Source organism: Parus major, chromosome 2 (assembly GCF_001522545.3).
Source record: "Parus major isolate Abel chromosome 2, Parus_major1.1, whole genome shotgun sequence".
Classification (NCBI taxonomy): domain Eukaryota; kingdom Metazoa; phylum Chordata; class Aves; order Passeriformes; family Paridae; genus Parus; species Parus major.
The window spans coordinates 81,263,427-81,280,978 of record NC_031769.1 but is presented as its reverse complement, the minus strand read 5'-3'; the positions used below and the strand labels follow the sequence as shown (position 1 = coordinate 81,280,978).

The 17,552-nt window shown below is 41.2% G+C and overlaps 1 protein-coding gene across 4 annotated transcripts in view; it reads left to right on the top strand.

Moving 5' to 3' along the window:
- The first annotated feature begins 607 nt into the window (after positions 1-607).
- The window catches only part of ADCY2 (adenylate cyclase 2), a 276,092-nt gene continuing 259,147 nt past the window's right edge, over positions 608-17,552 (top strand). For 2 of the 4 annotated variants that reach the window (XM_015617679.3, XM_015617680.3), the window contains exon 1: positions 612-1,331. In XM_015617679.3, the coding sequence (XP_015473165.1) occupies positions 1,104-1,331 (228 nt within the window). In that variant the 5' untranslated portion in view covers positions 612-1,103. Of the gene's footprint in view, positions 1,332-2,194; positions 2,302-17,552 lie in introns of those variants that run through there. The other 2 variants (XM_033512153.1, XM_015617682.3) reach the window with 2 other exon arrangements.

Below are 17,552 nucleotides of genomic sequence, written 5' to 3'. Positions count from 1 at the left end.
CACTCCAATCATCAGGATACACCCTTGGGACATTCAGGCCCATTAGCATCTGTGTTGCTGTGGCCTCTTCCTCTCCTGGGAGCGTTCTGGCAGCTTCTATGAGTTTTCAGGATGTGACAAAGCAACAACAGAGGCTGAGGGCAAATCAGAGAAGGCAGAGACAGACTTAACCTGTGGGGAGGGACATTCAGGGAAGCAATGGGCTGGGGATGCAGAACTGCCTGTAAATGCTGTCCAAGACAGATACATAACTTTATTGTGTTAGATACCCAGCATCTTTGCAGTCCCTGCTTTGATAGGTATTATCCAAATCCTTTGGAACATGTTAAGCTGGGGAAAATGTATGTTATGCTTCTTTCTAACTTGCATGCTCGTTTTGACAAAATCGAAGTATGATTTCTAAAAATGGGATTCCGCCTCCGGAAAAGATACCCAGTGAAACAGTCCTGCAACAGCCCTCCGCCCGTGGGAGTAATTTCAAAGCAATCTCCAAACGTCTCTCCCTCCAGCGCCGGGAGGTGCTGCCGCACACCCTGGGGAAGGTAGCGGCGTCCCCGTGGGAGCCGGGCAGGGCCGAGGCCGCCGGGGGCGGGCCGGGAGAGGCATACGCCACGCTCTCCGCCTCACGGCCGCCGTCGGGAGCGGCCCCTGCAGCGGTACCGCGCCCCTCCGGGCGGCGAGGGGTCCTGGCCCCAAGCAGGCGGAGGCCGGGGCAGGTGGTCCGGCGCCAGGGGCATCTCTCGGCGCTGGTGCGGAGGCGCACGACGCAGGGGCTGCCTTCACGGTCACCCGCGAAGGCACATCCCACTGCTGCCCTGGGGCACTTATTCTGGGCGGGCGCCCGCTGCCCTCGCCGGCGAGGAGGAGCGCACCTACCGCCCCCACCTCCGGGGGAGCAGGGCAAGGCATGTGCGTACGGGGTGGCACCTTCCGGAGGCGCACCAGCCTCGGGCGGACTGCGCGGCGACCGCGGCATCCCGGCGTACCGTGTCCATGCCGCGGCTCCTCCTCTCCGCCTCCCGCGCGGGAGCGCGCCCCGCTCCACTCCCCGGTTGCTTCTTGCAGCAGCGGCGGCTCTGAGGGAGTTGCGCGGGCTCTGCCCGATGTGTCAGGAAACGATGATGATGAGGAGGAGACGCCGCTACCTGCTGGAGCGGGCAGAGCAGGCGGGCGGCGGCTGCGGGATGAGCGGCGGACAGTCCCGCTCCCGGGACTGGCTCTACGAATCCTACTACTGCATGAGCCAGCAGCATCCGCTCATCGTCTTCCTGCTCCTCATCGTGATGGGCGCCTGCCTAGCTCTACTCGCTGTCTTCTTCGCTTCCGGGCTGGTAAGAGACGCCCTCCCGGTCCGGGACCCGCGTTATCCCCAGTTTCCCGGGCATCCCTGCTGCCGCCGCCCGGCATCCCCTCTCCCCCCGCCTTGCCGGCATCGCCGCACCCGCCACTCTCAGCCGAGCCGAGTCGAGCCGGACGGGGCGGCCGAGAGCCCGTGCTGAATCTCCTTCTGCGGAAAGTTGGTAGCGGGAGGCGCCGAGGTGGCGGCGGGGGCAGGGGAACCCCCGCCCGAACTTTGCTACCTGATATTTAGAGGCGACGCTGGAGCGGCGGCCGTGCGGCTGATGGAGCGAAAACAGAGTCAACAAGCGCATCGAGTTTAATTCACTTAATTCCTTGGCTCCGCTCTCTTCCAGCTGGCGGCTTGGTCGTGGTGGCCTTTGTAGTGGTACAGTTTGAATCGCCGCACAAAAATGCAGCCGATACGTGTATCTGAAGTAATATTTTTTGTGCAAGTAAGCAGGGGCCGTGCCCCTCCTTGTGCTAGCCCCCTCCCTCCCCCATGATAAAATTTTCTAGCATTTGACCTATTTTCTCAGTAAAGCTTTTGGGACAGCGCAGCCTTTGTTTTTAAGGAGGGTGAAGTTTGTTTGGTCGGATGTCTTTTCTGCGTGCTCAGTGTGGAGTTTCCAGGCTTTGGGAAGAAAAATGTGTCACAGCAGCAGGTGACTGTCGGTATCAGTTTATCTCCTCTGAAAAGGGTGGTGTTTTGCCCTTGCAAAGGAAAAGCTGCAGAGGGCAGTAAAATTCTTGGTCCTTTACAGAGTTTTTCTGCTGTTAATGATTAAAGGCCGGCTGTTGGCATTACTGTATACTTCTGAAGTAAATGGGTATTTGAGTGGTGTCAGACTCTTCTTCTCCCCCCCTTTCTTTTTTTTTTTTTAATTAATATTTTTATGGTCTTCTGGAAAGCTGAATGTTTATTGAATAGAGATAGTTATCTCTAAAGGCAAGGATGAGCAGGTCAGTATAATCTAATGGATTATCCTAGAGGCATTGCTGCTAGTGTTTGCTTATACAGAGAATCCTGCTTTCTTGTTTGACCAAACTTTTGTCTTAAAACCTGCAGGAACTCCCTACAGGATTAGCTAAGCTTTGAGTCAGTAGGTGGTTTATTTCCTTTTGGTGTTTGTATTAGTTGTATTTTAAGCTTTTTGTTCAACCATTCCTACTAAATAGAAAGCAGTTGTAAAAGTGAGGCCAGTAATGGTGGTGCTTCATAATTCAGTTGTTTAATGTCCAAGGGTTTAAATTTCGGAGCTCTGTATGCAAAATACAGGTTTGACCACTTACCTCATTCTAGTATGTTAAGGTGGGTGCTTGTCCATCAGGGCCGAAGGGACTCTTGGACGGTGGAATTGGAAGTCTGACGGGTAGAGTTAGCTGTGGAGACGTACATTGTACTTTCCCACAGTCAGAATTTGGGCTTGACAATGTTTAGCACTAAATTTTGTACTTTTCAGTCGTGGTATGGTCTACAGCTTGTTTACAAGTTGCATGTGGTTATTTTGGTATTTTCATTTCTTGAGGTAAATCCTTCACAGTAGTGAAGGTGGCATAAAACTGGATGGAAGGACTGCTGAAAGTTATGGAAATAAAACTGTGAGCTGTCTGAATCTTGCCAGGCATTACTTATATGTAGTTAATAGTTCAGTCTGCATTTGGAATTCCAGACATACCAGAAGAGGGAAAAAAATGCTTATAAAATAATTTTCTTGAGCCTTTATCTTCCTGTAGCTAACAGCTGGATGAGTGAGGGGAGAAAGAGGAGGGATTCATCTGAGTTTCCAGTTGACAGATAAAAGTAGCTTCAGACAGAGAGAAAGCTTGCCTATATGGACTTCTAGCCACAGCATGCTGGACAAAATCCTTTGGAGCCCTGCCCAGAATTACACCTAAAAGTGCTTATAGTCTAGTTTCTGTTTGCATTTGTGATTAAAATATTCCTGAAGGTTTAGATGTGTTTCTCTTGCATCTGAATAAAGAATACACATTTTATAGAGCTGTAGAATTTTAGCCATTTTTTTGTTCCTGATGATATGAAAGGGACATGTAGTTAGGAGTATCTGAGCCACAAAAGCTGGTATTAATATTGTTATCTTTCATTTTGCACAACTTGCACATGTGTGATTGTTTTGACTGAAGACTTAATTTTGTAGAGAAGGCCCAGTGGAAGTGAAGCAGGATAGTTCTGTGCAGATCTGTCCTATGCATCTGAAACTAAGGGAAATATTTCTTAACTGTCATTTCCCTTAGATTTTTTATAAAGCAGTGAAGATTTCACTGAAAATTACTTAAGCCTGTTGTGGAGACAAAAATCCAAAATTACTCACTGTAACACTAAATTTGGATTTCTTGCTTGTGCTTCACAGAACAGCTTAGAATGTGGAACATGGGATTGAACATTGCTAGGATGGATATTCATGAATTGTGAACTATTTTTATGTTCTAGGGCTGTCTTAAAAAACTTGGAAACCAATGGAAATTAGAGGAGGCTTTCCTTCTATCTTAATGTTTTATTTAGTTGTTAAAATATACCACTGATGTCTGAGATGCCTTTTTTTTTTTTTTTTTTTTGTGTGGCAGAGTATTCTTACGTATTCCCAAACACAGCCAGCCACACAGGGATGTACTTTACTTACTCAGCTCTTTCAACCCATCAGAATACGAGCTATAGCCTTCCTGATTTCAGATGAAAAATTTATGAAAGATGTTGCAAAATTACAGTAAACAAGATTACTTACAAAGTGTGCCTGGAAATCTGATTACTTTTCCTTCGGGCAATGTACTGCTATTATTACTGAGAGAGGTTTCTTGGGAGATTTTGCTTTTGTTTCAGAGAACTATTATGAACTTGACCTTTGGAATTAAACACTCTATCTCCTCAAACACTAGATATAAAACTTCTAGAATCAGCTTGAACGATGGCAATTCACAGCTTGCAGTTTTAAATAACATAGTGATAGAATCAACCTTTGAATTTCCTGTGTATCCTCCATATTTCTCTACCTGGAATGAACTGCAAATTGGCAAAATGAGATCAGTCATCCATGTTTAGCTGCTGCTTTAATCAACAGAGAGTAAATTATTTTCCCAAACCTGTGAAAGCCTTTCAGGACTTAAAAATACCAAAGGTCAGCTTCATTTCTATTGTGTTGTTCTTTCAATGTAATATGTATGAAAAACTCATTATTTGCCTGTCGCCCTGAAAACTAAAGCCTTCTGATAATGTTTTCATAGTTTTAGTTACTTTCCCATGGAAGTTCTATAAATGTAAGTTGTTTATCACATTCCTTCTAAGAAACATCTTTTGATGGATGTTTCACATGACCAGTGTGATTGAGAAGGTGGTAACTTAATTATCCACTCCCTGGTCATTGTCGAGAATCTATAAGTACTGGAGTCAGATAATAAAGGTTGGTTCTTTCATGTTCTAATGCTGAAAGGTGTTCATGTGAATAATTTGGCGTCCTTTAGCGATATTTACCCATCTCTCCCTTTTTAATACTAGAAGCTTATGGCCATTTTTAGTGGTATCTAGAACAGTTTTGTCTCTGACAGGAGCATATCTCTTATAACTACAATTTGCAGGATATTGGGAAAAAAAGCCATTTTTAAATTCAGTGTAAAACATGAGTGTACCTGAAATTGTGATTAATTTCTTACATGATTAAACAAAAACTCTGAAGACAGGGGTGGTGACAAATTGTACAATTTATTGGAAGGCCATAACTTTCCTTTATCCATGTATTTTTCTAGACTTAAAGAGTGCCTAGTTCATAGACAGAGGCTTCTATAAGAACCTAAACTTCAGGGATATAAAAATCTTTTAGCACTTGTGTTGTAAGTGAGAGAAGATCTAAACCTGTTGGGATCTTTTTTCTGTTCCTTTTCTGAAAACTTATGGTTCACCAGTCAGCTACCAGATACACGTGTTTTCTTTTAACCCTCAGGACCTGTAAGCCTGCTGTGTGTTAATACTAGTTGCAGCCCTTGTCTCCCTCCTGAATTCTTGCTGCCACATGTGACCTTGTACAGCTCTTAAGATGTGGTTGCTGGTGCGTAGGCTCTGATGCGTCAGTGCGTGTTTCTTGAGGGTGTCCATGGCCAACTGAAGCATGTGTTGAGCAAAAAGTGCTTCTACAATGCAGTATGGTGTTGCCTTCTCTCTTCCAAAGGACTCTGAAATTGTGCTGGGTCAGCCACATAAGGACTGTCTGTGGAGCAGAGGTATTAGTTGCCCTCTCAACCAGTTCTTTGAAGTTCCTAAAAAGCTCAGGATTATGCTGGTAGGCTCAGTTTAGACTCCTGAATCTTTTTATGGATTTATAAATTCAAGAAACTAAAGCTTGGCTGCATATCTATTTTACTGGCATACTCAAATACGTTCTGTAGCAAAAAGCGAAGTAGTCAATGGTTCTTAAGGAGGAAATACAGTTAATTAGGTAGATGTACCTGGAGCATGGCAGATGTACATTTTGGTTTTCTGGCATCAGACTGAACTTACCATCAGCTGATCATGCATGGAAGAAGAAATTGCTGCCTCATTCTGGAGGAGTACGTGAAAACTTTCTGTCTGCCCACCTGGTTGGCAGAGAGCTGTTTATATGCAAGGAAAAGATCAGGACAATCTTGTAAGTCTCTTGGGCTTGAAGTGAGGTATGCCTTTTCTTTGGGCCCTTGGTCACAAGGACAGCAAATCTTCCTTACCTCTAACTGGTATTATTCCTGAAATAAATTCTTGCTGTTTCTGATTGTCTTGGGTTGCAATGCAGGCTGTAACCAAAAGTATGTATTCCATTACCATTTGTTAAAACCAGATGGGACAGTGTTCTTTATCTCTTTCATGACCTATCCCTCATTACTCCAGAGGAATATCTTCTGTTACTGGGCCAGCTGTTAAAACCAGGTGTGACAGTGTTCTCTATCTCTTTCATGACCCATCCTTCCTCCAGGGGGTATCTTCTGTTAATGGGCAATTGAGTCTCACTGCATGACTGATAAAATTACATTATCCCATTGTGAGATGCTCCACCCAGGGGGAGGAGCCAGACATTCCTACCTGGATATAATCTGAGCGTTGGAACATCAGTCATTTTTTTTCCACTGGATTCCCAGAGGAAGACCACCACTACCCCACCAGTGGACCTTCAGAGGAAAACTGCACCCTTCTACAGGATCAGAACCATATGTGTCAGTGGACTGGTGGAGTGTAGTCCAGTGGACTGCAGCCACCATTTGATTGGACTGCTACCTGACCAACTGGGTGTCAGGTATTCTGACTCTGTCAGTGTTTTTTGTACTGCTGCATTTTATTTTAATTTCCGTATTAAGTTGTAGGGGTTTTTTTATTTATACATACTAGTAAAGAACTAGTTATTCCTACTCCCATATCTTTGTCTGAGAGCCCCTTAATTTCAAAATTATGATAATTTGGAGGGAGGGGGTTTACATTTTCCGTTTCAAGTGAGGCTCCTTCCTTAGCAGACACCTGTCTTTTCAAACCAAGGCACTGATAAAAGCTGGACATCAGCCAAGCCTTTCCAGGTTTTCATGGTTAATCTCATTGTGAAACGAAGGGGGAAAAGTCTTCCAAGTCCATATGGAAAAAGTTTTAGCAAGGATGTTTCATCATTCTCTAAAAGCATCTGGTGTGTACCTCTGGTAATGTTCTCATCTCATCAGTCTGCCTCTGAAAAATTCATCCATCCACACCAAAGGATCTGATGACATGATTTTATACTGTGTTCTTGAGATGCTCTGTTATAACCTAATTGTACGGAATAATACTGCCATACTGTAAGACCATTTGTACTCTCAATTTTAGGATATCTTTTGATGTCAACCCTTTGCAATTTACAGCTTTTTTAGTTTAAGAGCACCAACTGTTTTCCCAAAGTCCAAGAATACCCAAGGTCTGAAAACATTCCTTGGAATCCTTGCAGACTGAAAGTAAGCCAAAGCATGTTACAGTGTTTTCAAACTCCAATATATTAATTCCTGCAAGAAGAAAGCTAAATCACAGCAAAGGTAATGAAGCATGAAAATTCTCACTAATTGAAGGACAAGCAGAATTTTTTTGTATGCTTGATGCTATGGTGGTTGTGCTCAGGAGGTGTCCTACCTCTCCTTAAACTCTTTCTGCCGCACTATTGCTACTACCAACATGAGAAGCAATTCAAAATAAACATCAGTGTATTTACAATGCCTTTTTTTTCCTCAATTCCAATTATAATTGACTGTACGGTTCTGCTTTCAAGTCCCCTATTAAAATGTTCCATGAAAATATCCCTTGTCTCTAAACACCATATAGCAATATATTCTTCTAGCTATAGTTGCTGGTTACTTGATACAGTCTTAGGATGTTGCTGTCCCTGCCAGATGTTCGTTCTGATGTTCTCTGAGAGTGACTTTTTTAAGGCAAGAAGGACCTCTTTAGTCAGGCAGGAAAGGTTGCTGTAGCTTCCTGTCTGAAGCAGGAATTGCCTGGCTTTCTGTCTAATTTCAGTACTGCATGAGTCTGAGCTGCTACATCTTTCATTCACTAATGACACTTGCAGTGTGCATCTGTGGTTACTTTTATTGCTGCTAAGAGCTAGTCTCATTTGCCAGTCCCTAACAAGCCTGGAAACAGAGCCATCAAGTTAATGAGGTGCTGGTGGCAGCCTCACTTTGCATGCCTCTGTTTCATCTTTCATATTGAACAACCTAAATTTTGAATAAGAGTTGGATGAAACTATGGCATATTGGAAAAATACTTAGCCTTTAATTGTATTCTTAATAAGTTAATGTTTTATGAATTCCTTGGCAGAAAAGAACTTATTTAATGTTACAAATTGTGACTCAAAATGGTGGATCCACAACTGCTAATCATTACTGCAGCTGACAGAAATAATAAATAACATACTGACTAGAGCTGTTGTTTACTGATGTGCAATGAAAATAAGACAGATGATAGATTGGGCTCTGATTGTCAGCTGTCTTTATCAGCCTAAAGCCAGCTGTGTAGATTCACAAATCCTGTACTGGCAACTTCATAGTAGATCTGCCATGGAGCTGTGAATACCTGCCTGCTTATCTTCCTTAAATTTTTATAAATTGGTTTCAAATTCCTTGTTGTGGACAGATATATCCAACCCAGTTGTAGGGATCTTAAAAATCCTACAAAATGGTGAATATTTGAGCCTTCAAGAGCTCTTATAGATTAAGAACCTTAATCAGAGGTCACAGTCCCTGTGTCTACACTGTGATTAAGAAAACTTCTTGTTATAACAGTAGTGGTGACTGGAGTCTTCCAGGCTGCTCCATGCATGACTCCAAACTGATGGACATTTCACACAAATAGATGTCTTCTACAAATCTCTTGAGTAGCTGGGTATGCTTGCATCATGGGAACAAAGTGCAGCTGAACACCTGTAGTGTTTGATGCTGTGCCTACATCCCCAGTCACAGCTGAGCTGTGATGCCAAATAATTGTGTGCTGCTGTAGTAGCTTCTGCATATTTCATAAAGAATTGAATCAGCTTAAGCCATATTGATCTGCAATGATGAGGAGATGCCAACAAATTAAACTTCTGTTTTGGGGGATCTGGATCCAAAAATAAGAGAATTGTCACAGTTTTGCCCTTTTTTCACTGACTTTTTTTTTTTTATTATTTGAGCATCAAACCTGATGAAAAAAACTTAAAACCCAAAAAAACTCCATGCATTTTCTTATCCATGTCTTTTTATATCTTGAATAAGAAATCTTTAGACACTGGGCCTTATTCAAGTGATGCTGAAAATTGACAGGACTATTGCATCATCTGTATGGAGGACTGTGAGGCTGTGTCTACGCTTACTCTCCCAGTTGTCTCTTTCACCAACCTTTATAGAAACATTTTCTTTATCTCTTCTCTAAACAGAACTCTTGATCTTAGTGGTGCATATATGATATAAAAGCCCCTTGCTGTTTCTGTTGTGACCACATTCCAGGCTTGTGTCTGGGAGAGGGAGAGGAAAAGACCACAAATAATGACATGTCAGTCTGAGCATTCTCTTCTTTCACTATCTATGGTTCTTGTCTTGAAGGTTTTCTTATCTGGAAGGTTTGCTCCAGAGTGCAGGTGCAATGGCTTCTGGTTGCATATATGTCTTAGTTTAGGGCAAATTAGGGAGGAAAAATCTAAATGGGGGTTTCTCCAGAGAAATGCCCCCTCCCCACCAACTGGTCCGGGAAAGGAAAAAAAAAATTCCTTGGAGAGAAGGAATTTCTATTTAACAGAAATTGAATAATATTAAATAATAAAACCTCTCGCTGTTTGATGAGATGGCGAGTCTAGGAAGAAAAGTTCTTTTCATGCGGTGTAGCTCGGCTCACTCAGGTTCTTAACAGTCCTTTCAGCACTGGAAAGTGCCGAGGCCTAGGCCCTGGTGGGCCAAAGGCGTGAGCTCCCGGGGTTTGGCTGGGTGTTCAGTCCAGAGCAGGTTTGCACAGATCCGATAAAGAAGGGAAAAAACCAAGGTCCAGGGAGCTCCTCTGCCTCAGCTAGCTAAAACTAACTAAAAGCCAGAGAAAAGCTCTGTCCCGCTGTCTGTCCGTGCTGCAGATACCACAGTCCAGGAGTGGGATGTGTGGGAGTGATGTTTTTCCTTAACACAAACTGTGAGCTTCTTCTTCCCCCCACCCTCGCTCTCAGAGCCAGTCTTAAAGGTGCAGAACTTAATATATAACATAAACCAGATGACTGGGGATACCAGTATCATAAAGTCACCCCAGGACAATATACCAGAGAGCAGCTGGGATGAGAGGTGCTCTGGCCCACCTATCTGTTTCCCAGATAGATTCTCAGAGCTGCTCAGTAAGGTTTGCCAAAGTAGTTAGAACTTACTTTTTTCTACCTGCCTCCTCACAGCTGAACTGTGTGCTGTGGGACCTTTTAAAGACCCTAAATGCTATGGCTGGCATAGTGGATCTGCTCACTGACTGGATAAATGGGATTGTTGTCCTTTGATTGCAGGTAAAATTTCCACAATCCATTCTCCAATTTGCTAGTGCTTTGGTCAGTCTGGCAGGAAAATCCTAGGAAGACTAGATTGCCACCAGCTCCTTTTCCAGCAAGGCTGATTTCAGGCTGAGGACTTGGACACATTATTTCCTCTCAGAGAAGTGTTAGGAAAAAGGTGCTCTTTGAACTTGGCTGAGCGCTTGCTTGCCAGTGCTCCTGTTCCTGTAGAATTGTTTAGGTTGGAAAGGACCCTTAAGCCCAGTCATTAATCCAGAACTGCCAGGTCCACCATTAAGCTATGTCCCCAAGGGGCACATCTATATGTGTTTTAAATACCTTCAGGAATGGTGACTTCAGCACTTCCCTGGGTAGCCTGTTCTCCCCAGTATGCAATCTAAACCTCCCCTGGTGTAATTTGAGGCCATTTTCTCTCTTCCTATTGTTTATTATTGGGTGAAAGAGATCAAGACCCACCATGCTACAAAGTGTAAAGGTCCCCACTGAACAACTTCTTCCTCAGGCTAGACAGCCTTAGTTCCATTACCTGCTGTTCATAAGTCACTTCAGTTGCTTCATATACCTTGGCAGGTGGATAGACTCTCTTTCCTTGGTGAAGGTGCTGTGAAGGTCCTTTGTAGCAGCACAGTGGTCTGAGAACTGTCTAGTCTGGTCAAGACCTAGGACATGGTAGCAGAGATAGCAGACCAGTAGCTTGTCCTGTAAACCCCACTGGGGTTCCCCACGCTGCTAACTCATGCCAGAAAACGGTCAAAGACTCTCACTAGGGCTTGTTTTCTGCACCAGAGAGCTCTGGGAATTTTTAAACCTGACTGATAGGTGGTGGGATTTTACAAAGTTATTTAAAGTGATGTGTTATCTGTTTAACAATAAAACAATTTACCAAATTGGTTTTGCTTGCTTTGATTTTTATTGTTTTCTTTCCTGTGCTTTAATGAAATAGGGTAATGATACTTAGGAAAAAGCCCTCAACTGACACAAAAATGCCTGTATTTGCAGAATTTATTTTGCTCTATTTCCTGTGATTAAGTCTGAAGTTTTACTCCTGAGATGTTATTTTGCAGTTATATTTAAATGTAATTTAACATGTTTGTAACCTTTATTTGAAATTTTATAATAATAGAAATAATAGCCATTGCAGAATGGTCCTGATCATGGAGTCAAAAATGAAATGAGAAATCTTTCAGTTTTGAAGTCATTGTGGAAAGTATCCTTAGGAGAGTAAACTTTAAGAACATTGTTGCAATAGTCATAACTGTGTTTAGTATGTAATTGCACAACCTTAAGAAACACTTGAATAGTTATTACAAAATTACACTAGTGCCTTTCAATATTAAATCTATTTTTCATGCTACCCTATTATGGAAATTGGTTAAATCTTAGGAATATTCTTGCAAAATATATTTTTAAAAGATCCGTTAGAGAGAGAAGCCTAAGTGTACCTTTATTATCATTAAACAGACCCTTAAAATGTGCTCCCTGGTTCAAATTTCGTCATTCTTACGTTTAAGTGAGTTGCATCTTGACACTTTTTCTTGATTACAGCCAGATTCTCAGATTGTTATGTCAGGAGAAAAATGGTGAGGGAAAGCCACCTTTCCGCTTCAGTTTAAAAGTGACAGCCGAAATACGTGACTGTCAATATTAAATAGCTCAAAGAGTCAAATGAGTACTTCCAACTTACACAAATCTAAATGAGTATTTCAGACTTCCACGAGTCTATATGGGTACAAGAAAGGCCATAACTTCACTTTTAATACATGTTACAGTGCTGTTAATCTGAAAAACATGTCTTTGAGTCTTCTTGCATTATCCATAATGTTTAGCTGATGGAACTTTTTCAACAACATGTTTTGAATATATTTAACTAAGAAATACACATTCTTCCTAAGTGTTTTACTCAGTTTATCTTTGATGTACTGTGATTTGTATAAATAGTACTTGCATTTGTTGGAGAGTTTCTTTAAAAATGTTTTCATAATATGAGGAAGGATTTTGAGAATATATGAAAAACAAGCTAAACTGCGTTATTAACCTGCCTTTTTTTGAGAGGAAGTCAGAACCAATGCATGTAAAGTACTCAAGAAAGATATTTTGATCACTGAATGTATATTAAAAATTAATAAATTATGTGAGTAGGTTCTAATTACCTCTGGAGCATGAAATAGTTTCATCAGTGTACAGATTTTTGCTCACTTTTCTGCTTGTTGTATCCTCCCTCTTCTGAAGGGGACACTTCAGGGAGCCAAATGTAATTAACTGTCCTTGCTCTTTGGGACATGGTTTATCTTCTGTGGCTGCCAGCTACTGCCATTGAGTATGACAATTTTAGAAGTGCATCCAGCTGAGTGTTGTTGCCACTAGTAATTGGGCTTGAGTGTCCTGTTTTTCTTGTGCTGTTACATGTTTTAAAGTAAAGCTTTTGATAATTGCCAGTCTAAGAGAAGGTTGAGATGTTGTTGGGTGACTGAAAGATATGGCAGTCCTGTTCATATTCCCAGACCCTATTCCTGTCCCTCTGAACCCCAGCTTATTAAACACATAGTTGTATGCACTGACAGATTTTTATGATAACATCATCTTATTAACATGTGGTTAATAAGATGAGAGAACAAAGATCAATGGAAAATAAACCAAGAGAGAGAAAACTGCTGATATGGTAAATGAGGATGCATAAAAAAAAAATCACTCACTGTTCAGGCTGAGTACATGGTGTTTGTACAGGGCATATATTTGATTAGAAAATATAAAGGCTCACACATCCTGGTTCTACTAATTATGTTTTGGCAGGGATAGGTGTCTGCCACCTATTCCATGGCATATGATACAGTAGGAATGGTCACAAGTTCATGGAGTTCTGGCTACACCTTTGCATGCAGATAGCTCCAGTGGAGGTTGTTCTCATTGGCCTGAGATGGACACTACCTTTAAACATCAAAAGAGCTGCATTGAAGGACAGTTGTGCTCACTCCATGCAGAGAAGGAAAACCTTAAAACCAACTGTTACTCCTTCAGAATCTAGGCACTATTTTCTTACTTTGCATTCATTTGGAAGTGGTGATTGAACCAGAATTACAGTGTTCATCATGCATTGAGGTAGCATTGTGATGTTCTCTCTTCTTTATTCTTTTTTCCTATGTTCTGCATTTTGAGTTGTTTTTTGACTGCTGGTGAGCACGTGATGTTTTCAAGGGTCCAGCTATGATATACACCACATATCTCTAAGTATTAGCAGCCAGCCAAGAGCTTATCTTGTGTATAAAGTTATGACTGCTCTGTCTGAGGTGCATCTCTGCACACACATCTCTGCTGAAATACATCTGTTATTTTCCTGCTCTTAAATGACTCCTATGAGATCCTTTTGTGTTTCTTCATAGCTGATCCTAATCTTTGCCAGATTGCTGTTCAGCCCTTTTCTAAACTGTTTATGAATATTCTAAATATACGTCCTAGGATTCCTGAGGACTTTGGTACATTTGTTTTTAACAAATTTTCCTAGGGTAGATGCCAGATGTACTGGTGCTTCCCTTAGTCTTTGAGAAGGACCCCAGGAGAAACTAGCATTACATCACATGCCTGTCTTTGAATACTGTGGAGCTTTGCAGGTTACATGCTACTACAGTTTTAGCTCTTTCTTCTTTGAGTCTTATTGGCCCTATTTGGTGAATCCTGACTTCTTGTGGTGAGTTTTTTTACAGTTCATGTTTCTGCTTTTGTCTGTAATGCCTTACACTAATGCTCTAATTTGAATCAGACTTTCTGATTTACTCCCAATGGATAGATTATTTTGGAGCGAGATTTATCCCACAGTGAACACAGATTAAAACAAACAAACAAATAAACAAAAAACTGAACAACCCAAATCCTTTCTGCTTGTCTGTTCTTCTCTATTTGTTCTTTTTAATACCTGTATCATCGGTTTGGAAGTCTTTTAGCAGGCTTCCAGCTCCTGATTATGTTTCAAAAAGAATTTACTACTTATTTGTATACTCTTGAAAATAATTTCTCAAGCAAGTTCTTTTCTTGGCCTACATTATTGAGTCTTTATATTAATTGATGTTGAGATGAAAAACGGGGGATGGGACCACCATGTTATTTAATATGATTTATTGCTCAAGTAAGCTAGATTTCAGTCTTGAAGTCATGAGATTTAGAGAGGAGCAACAAGTTAGCCATAGCTCAAGGTAGACATGGGTTTCTTCTTACACAGCAATATATAACATTTCGTCCAACAGACAGTTAACACAAAACTTATTTCTAGTTAATAACCTATCACCTTTGCTTAATTTTGCTGCACTGTGTCTGTCTCTTAGCCACTAAGCTGACAGGTCATGTACTCATACACACACCTCTATTATAGTTTCTAGATCCCTAGCCTACTCTATAAGGCACATTATTACAGCTCAAACCTCAAACTATTTTACCTAATATATTTTCTTACTTAAGACATATTCTTGCTTACAATGATAGCAATGTAAGTTTATAATTTTTCTACTTAATGTTCATGCACCTTTATCATTACATTAACCCAAGCTCTTTCTAAGGCTGCAGATTGAACCCTTCAGCATCTGTGGAATTTTCTATTTTTCCATTTCCCACAGATTGAGTCTTTATATTAAATCCTTTTTTATAATCCTCTTTCAGGTTTTTCTTTTTTATTTTTGGGGTTTTTTTCCCCTCTACAGAAGATAGTTTTTAGAAGCTTTGTTACTTGGATGTTGAGGCATTCTGGTGGTATTTTGATATTTCTCAAGTTGTTTAGGGGAATTGATTCACGTTTGCCCTGTGCCTCTGAGTTTTATAGTGTCTTCAGGCTATCTACAAAGATTTGAGTCTTAAGCTTATAGCTCCCCCTTTCAATTTTAGTGTTTCGGTTTTGTTTTTGATTTGTTTGCTTAACAAGATTTGTCATTTCTTACAAAGAAGCTCTTTAATAACAATATTTTGTGGACCAGGTTCTTTGCATTTCTTGAGATCAAACTGATCTCAAGATTGTTTTCTTCTTCTTTGTATGGGTGTGTTTTTTCATCTGTGTACTTGTTTTACAGCAGTGCATGAGACACAGACTGTGGTCTCAGCTTCCATCTGCTTTTGTGATGCTTAGCAAGTCCATCTGGGCGTCACTAAAGTATCTCTTGACCTGCTGTGTTTTCTTCTTTGACAGCCTTTCTTATATCTGCATGATAACCAGTCCTCTAAGCAATTTATTTTTATGAGGCTTTGCTGTTCAGTCTCTTTTTTGTGGCTCATAGCCACTATATACTGTTAGTTAATTCTCTTAGACTGTTAATACAGGCCTTTTTTCAGTCCCTGCTGAACAGTGTGGCTTTTAGTCTTTTTCTACTTTTTCATTATTCCACTGATGGTCTTTTTTACACTAAGTTTTCAGTGACTGTTGTATAAATAATGCTTCAACAATGAGCATTTTAGTTCTTCCATCTAGCTTCTTAGGCTTGTAGAGAAGAGTGTATTCTTCTATAGGGTGTCTTATTTCTCTGCCAGATTTTAAAAATAGAGTCTGAAACCTTCTTAGCTGAATTTAATCAACTTCTGTCCTTTCATTTTGTTGAGACTCACTGGTCTCCTTGACATTACTGCTTCTCCTAAACCATGCACTTTCTTTCTATAACAGTCAATCTATAACATTCAATTTGAATGTTTTCCTATGATACTGGAAGTGCTAGCAAACTCATTCTTTGTTAAGCTCAGTTGCCTTCTAGAGACAAAATCCCTATTCCGCAAATATCCCGGTTTCTTTGATTTCCCTTTTGAACGCATTTTCTTAGACGCTTATTGAACTTTTGCTTGCCAACCAGTTTGGGGTTTTTTCAGAAGCATTTCTTGGAATGCTACAACAGCTCTCTGCTTTCTTCATTAACAATGAATATTTTACCTCCAGAAGTTTTCTTCCAACTTCTTTTCTTACTTTTATTTACACAGCAGCCATGGCACCTCTGAAAGAGCCTTTCCAAACCCTCTGTGAGCTCTGATGTTTTTCACATTAAACAGAGAAGTCTTTGATCTCTAATGTGTCAAGACTTTGTGTTCCTGATAATCATTGCTACAACACTGAAGCAGGTGAAGTTCACTTATAGCTATCAGGTATACTTGGAAAAATCTGGATGCAATAATTTTCTACTGACTAATTGAGAAGCTAAATAATATCTATATGTAACTGGACTTACTAAAAAAAAAAACAACAAACCACTGGCCAAAAGTGCTTGGCTTGGTAGTCAGGCATGTGTGTGGTCACATGGGTGCACACAAGACCTGCAGGGTTGGTCACTGTGTTGTCAGTGTTAGCTGTTAGTCTTGTGTGCTCACAAGGACATTGCCTGTAACGACAAAGAACAGTTCTTGTTGGATTGCAGCAGAAGTGCTGCACCATTGCAAATCTGCACACTTCTCATACAGGGAACACATTTACAGCACACATGGTTCATGGCTTTCAAGCCTGGGGAAAGGCTTCCGGTGGCCAGAATGTCATTTGAAGGGTTTGAATGAAGTCTTGCTGCTCCAGTTATATTCCCATGTAGTAACAAATACAGAATGGTGTAGAGTGTGGCCATGGATGCAGAACTGCTTCTGATGGTTACATACAGCATCACACAGCAGCTGGGCATCTGTAATGCCACGTGATCTATGTGATGTGCAAATGGCTGGACTGACATGCATTTAGTACGCAGTCAGAAATCTCTGTGCACTAACAGCAAGTGGAGACTGCACATCAGACTCATTAATAGACAGAGCTGAATTTCTCAAGACAACAGACATCATGAAACATCTGGCTTTGGGCCTGATGTTGTTGTTGATCTGCTAAGTCAGGGAATGCTGAATCAGAAAAATAATTCAGGCATGCAGTTACATTGGACATTAGTAAAAATGAAAAGCTTCGTTGACACAAACTTCAGGACAGTTTGATTAAAAGCTACAGGTCAGTTAATTTTCTGCTAACGTCCTTGTATACGTTGCACAAAACTCGATGAAAGATTAAAAAAAAAGGACATAAGTAAGCTTCTAACCAGGCAGCTAGGCAAGCATAACAAGCAAAGTTTTATGTTATGAAAGGTAAATGGTGGGCACAAAAGGCAGAGGAGCCTCTCTGAGTTGTGGGTCCAGAAAACATCATATGGTATTGGAAATAGCATCTGGCCTTAGAGACACTGCACAATTTCTGAAGTGGAGATGGACTAATACTAATAGAATTGA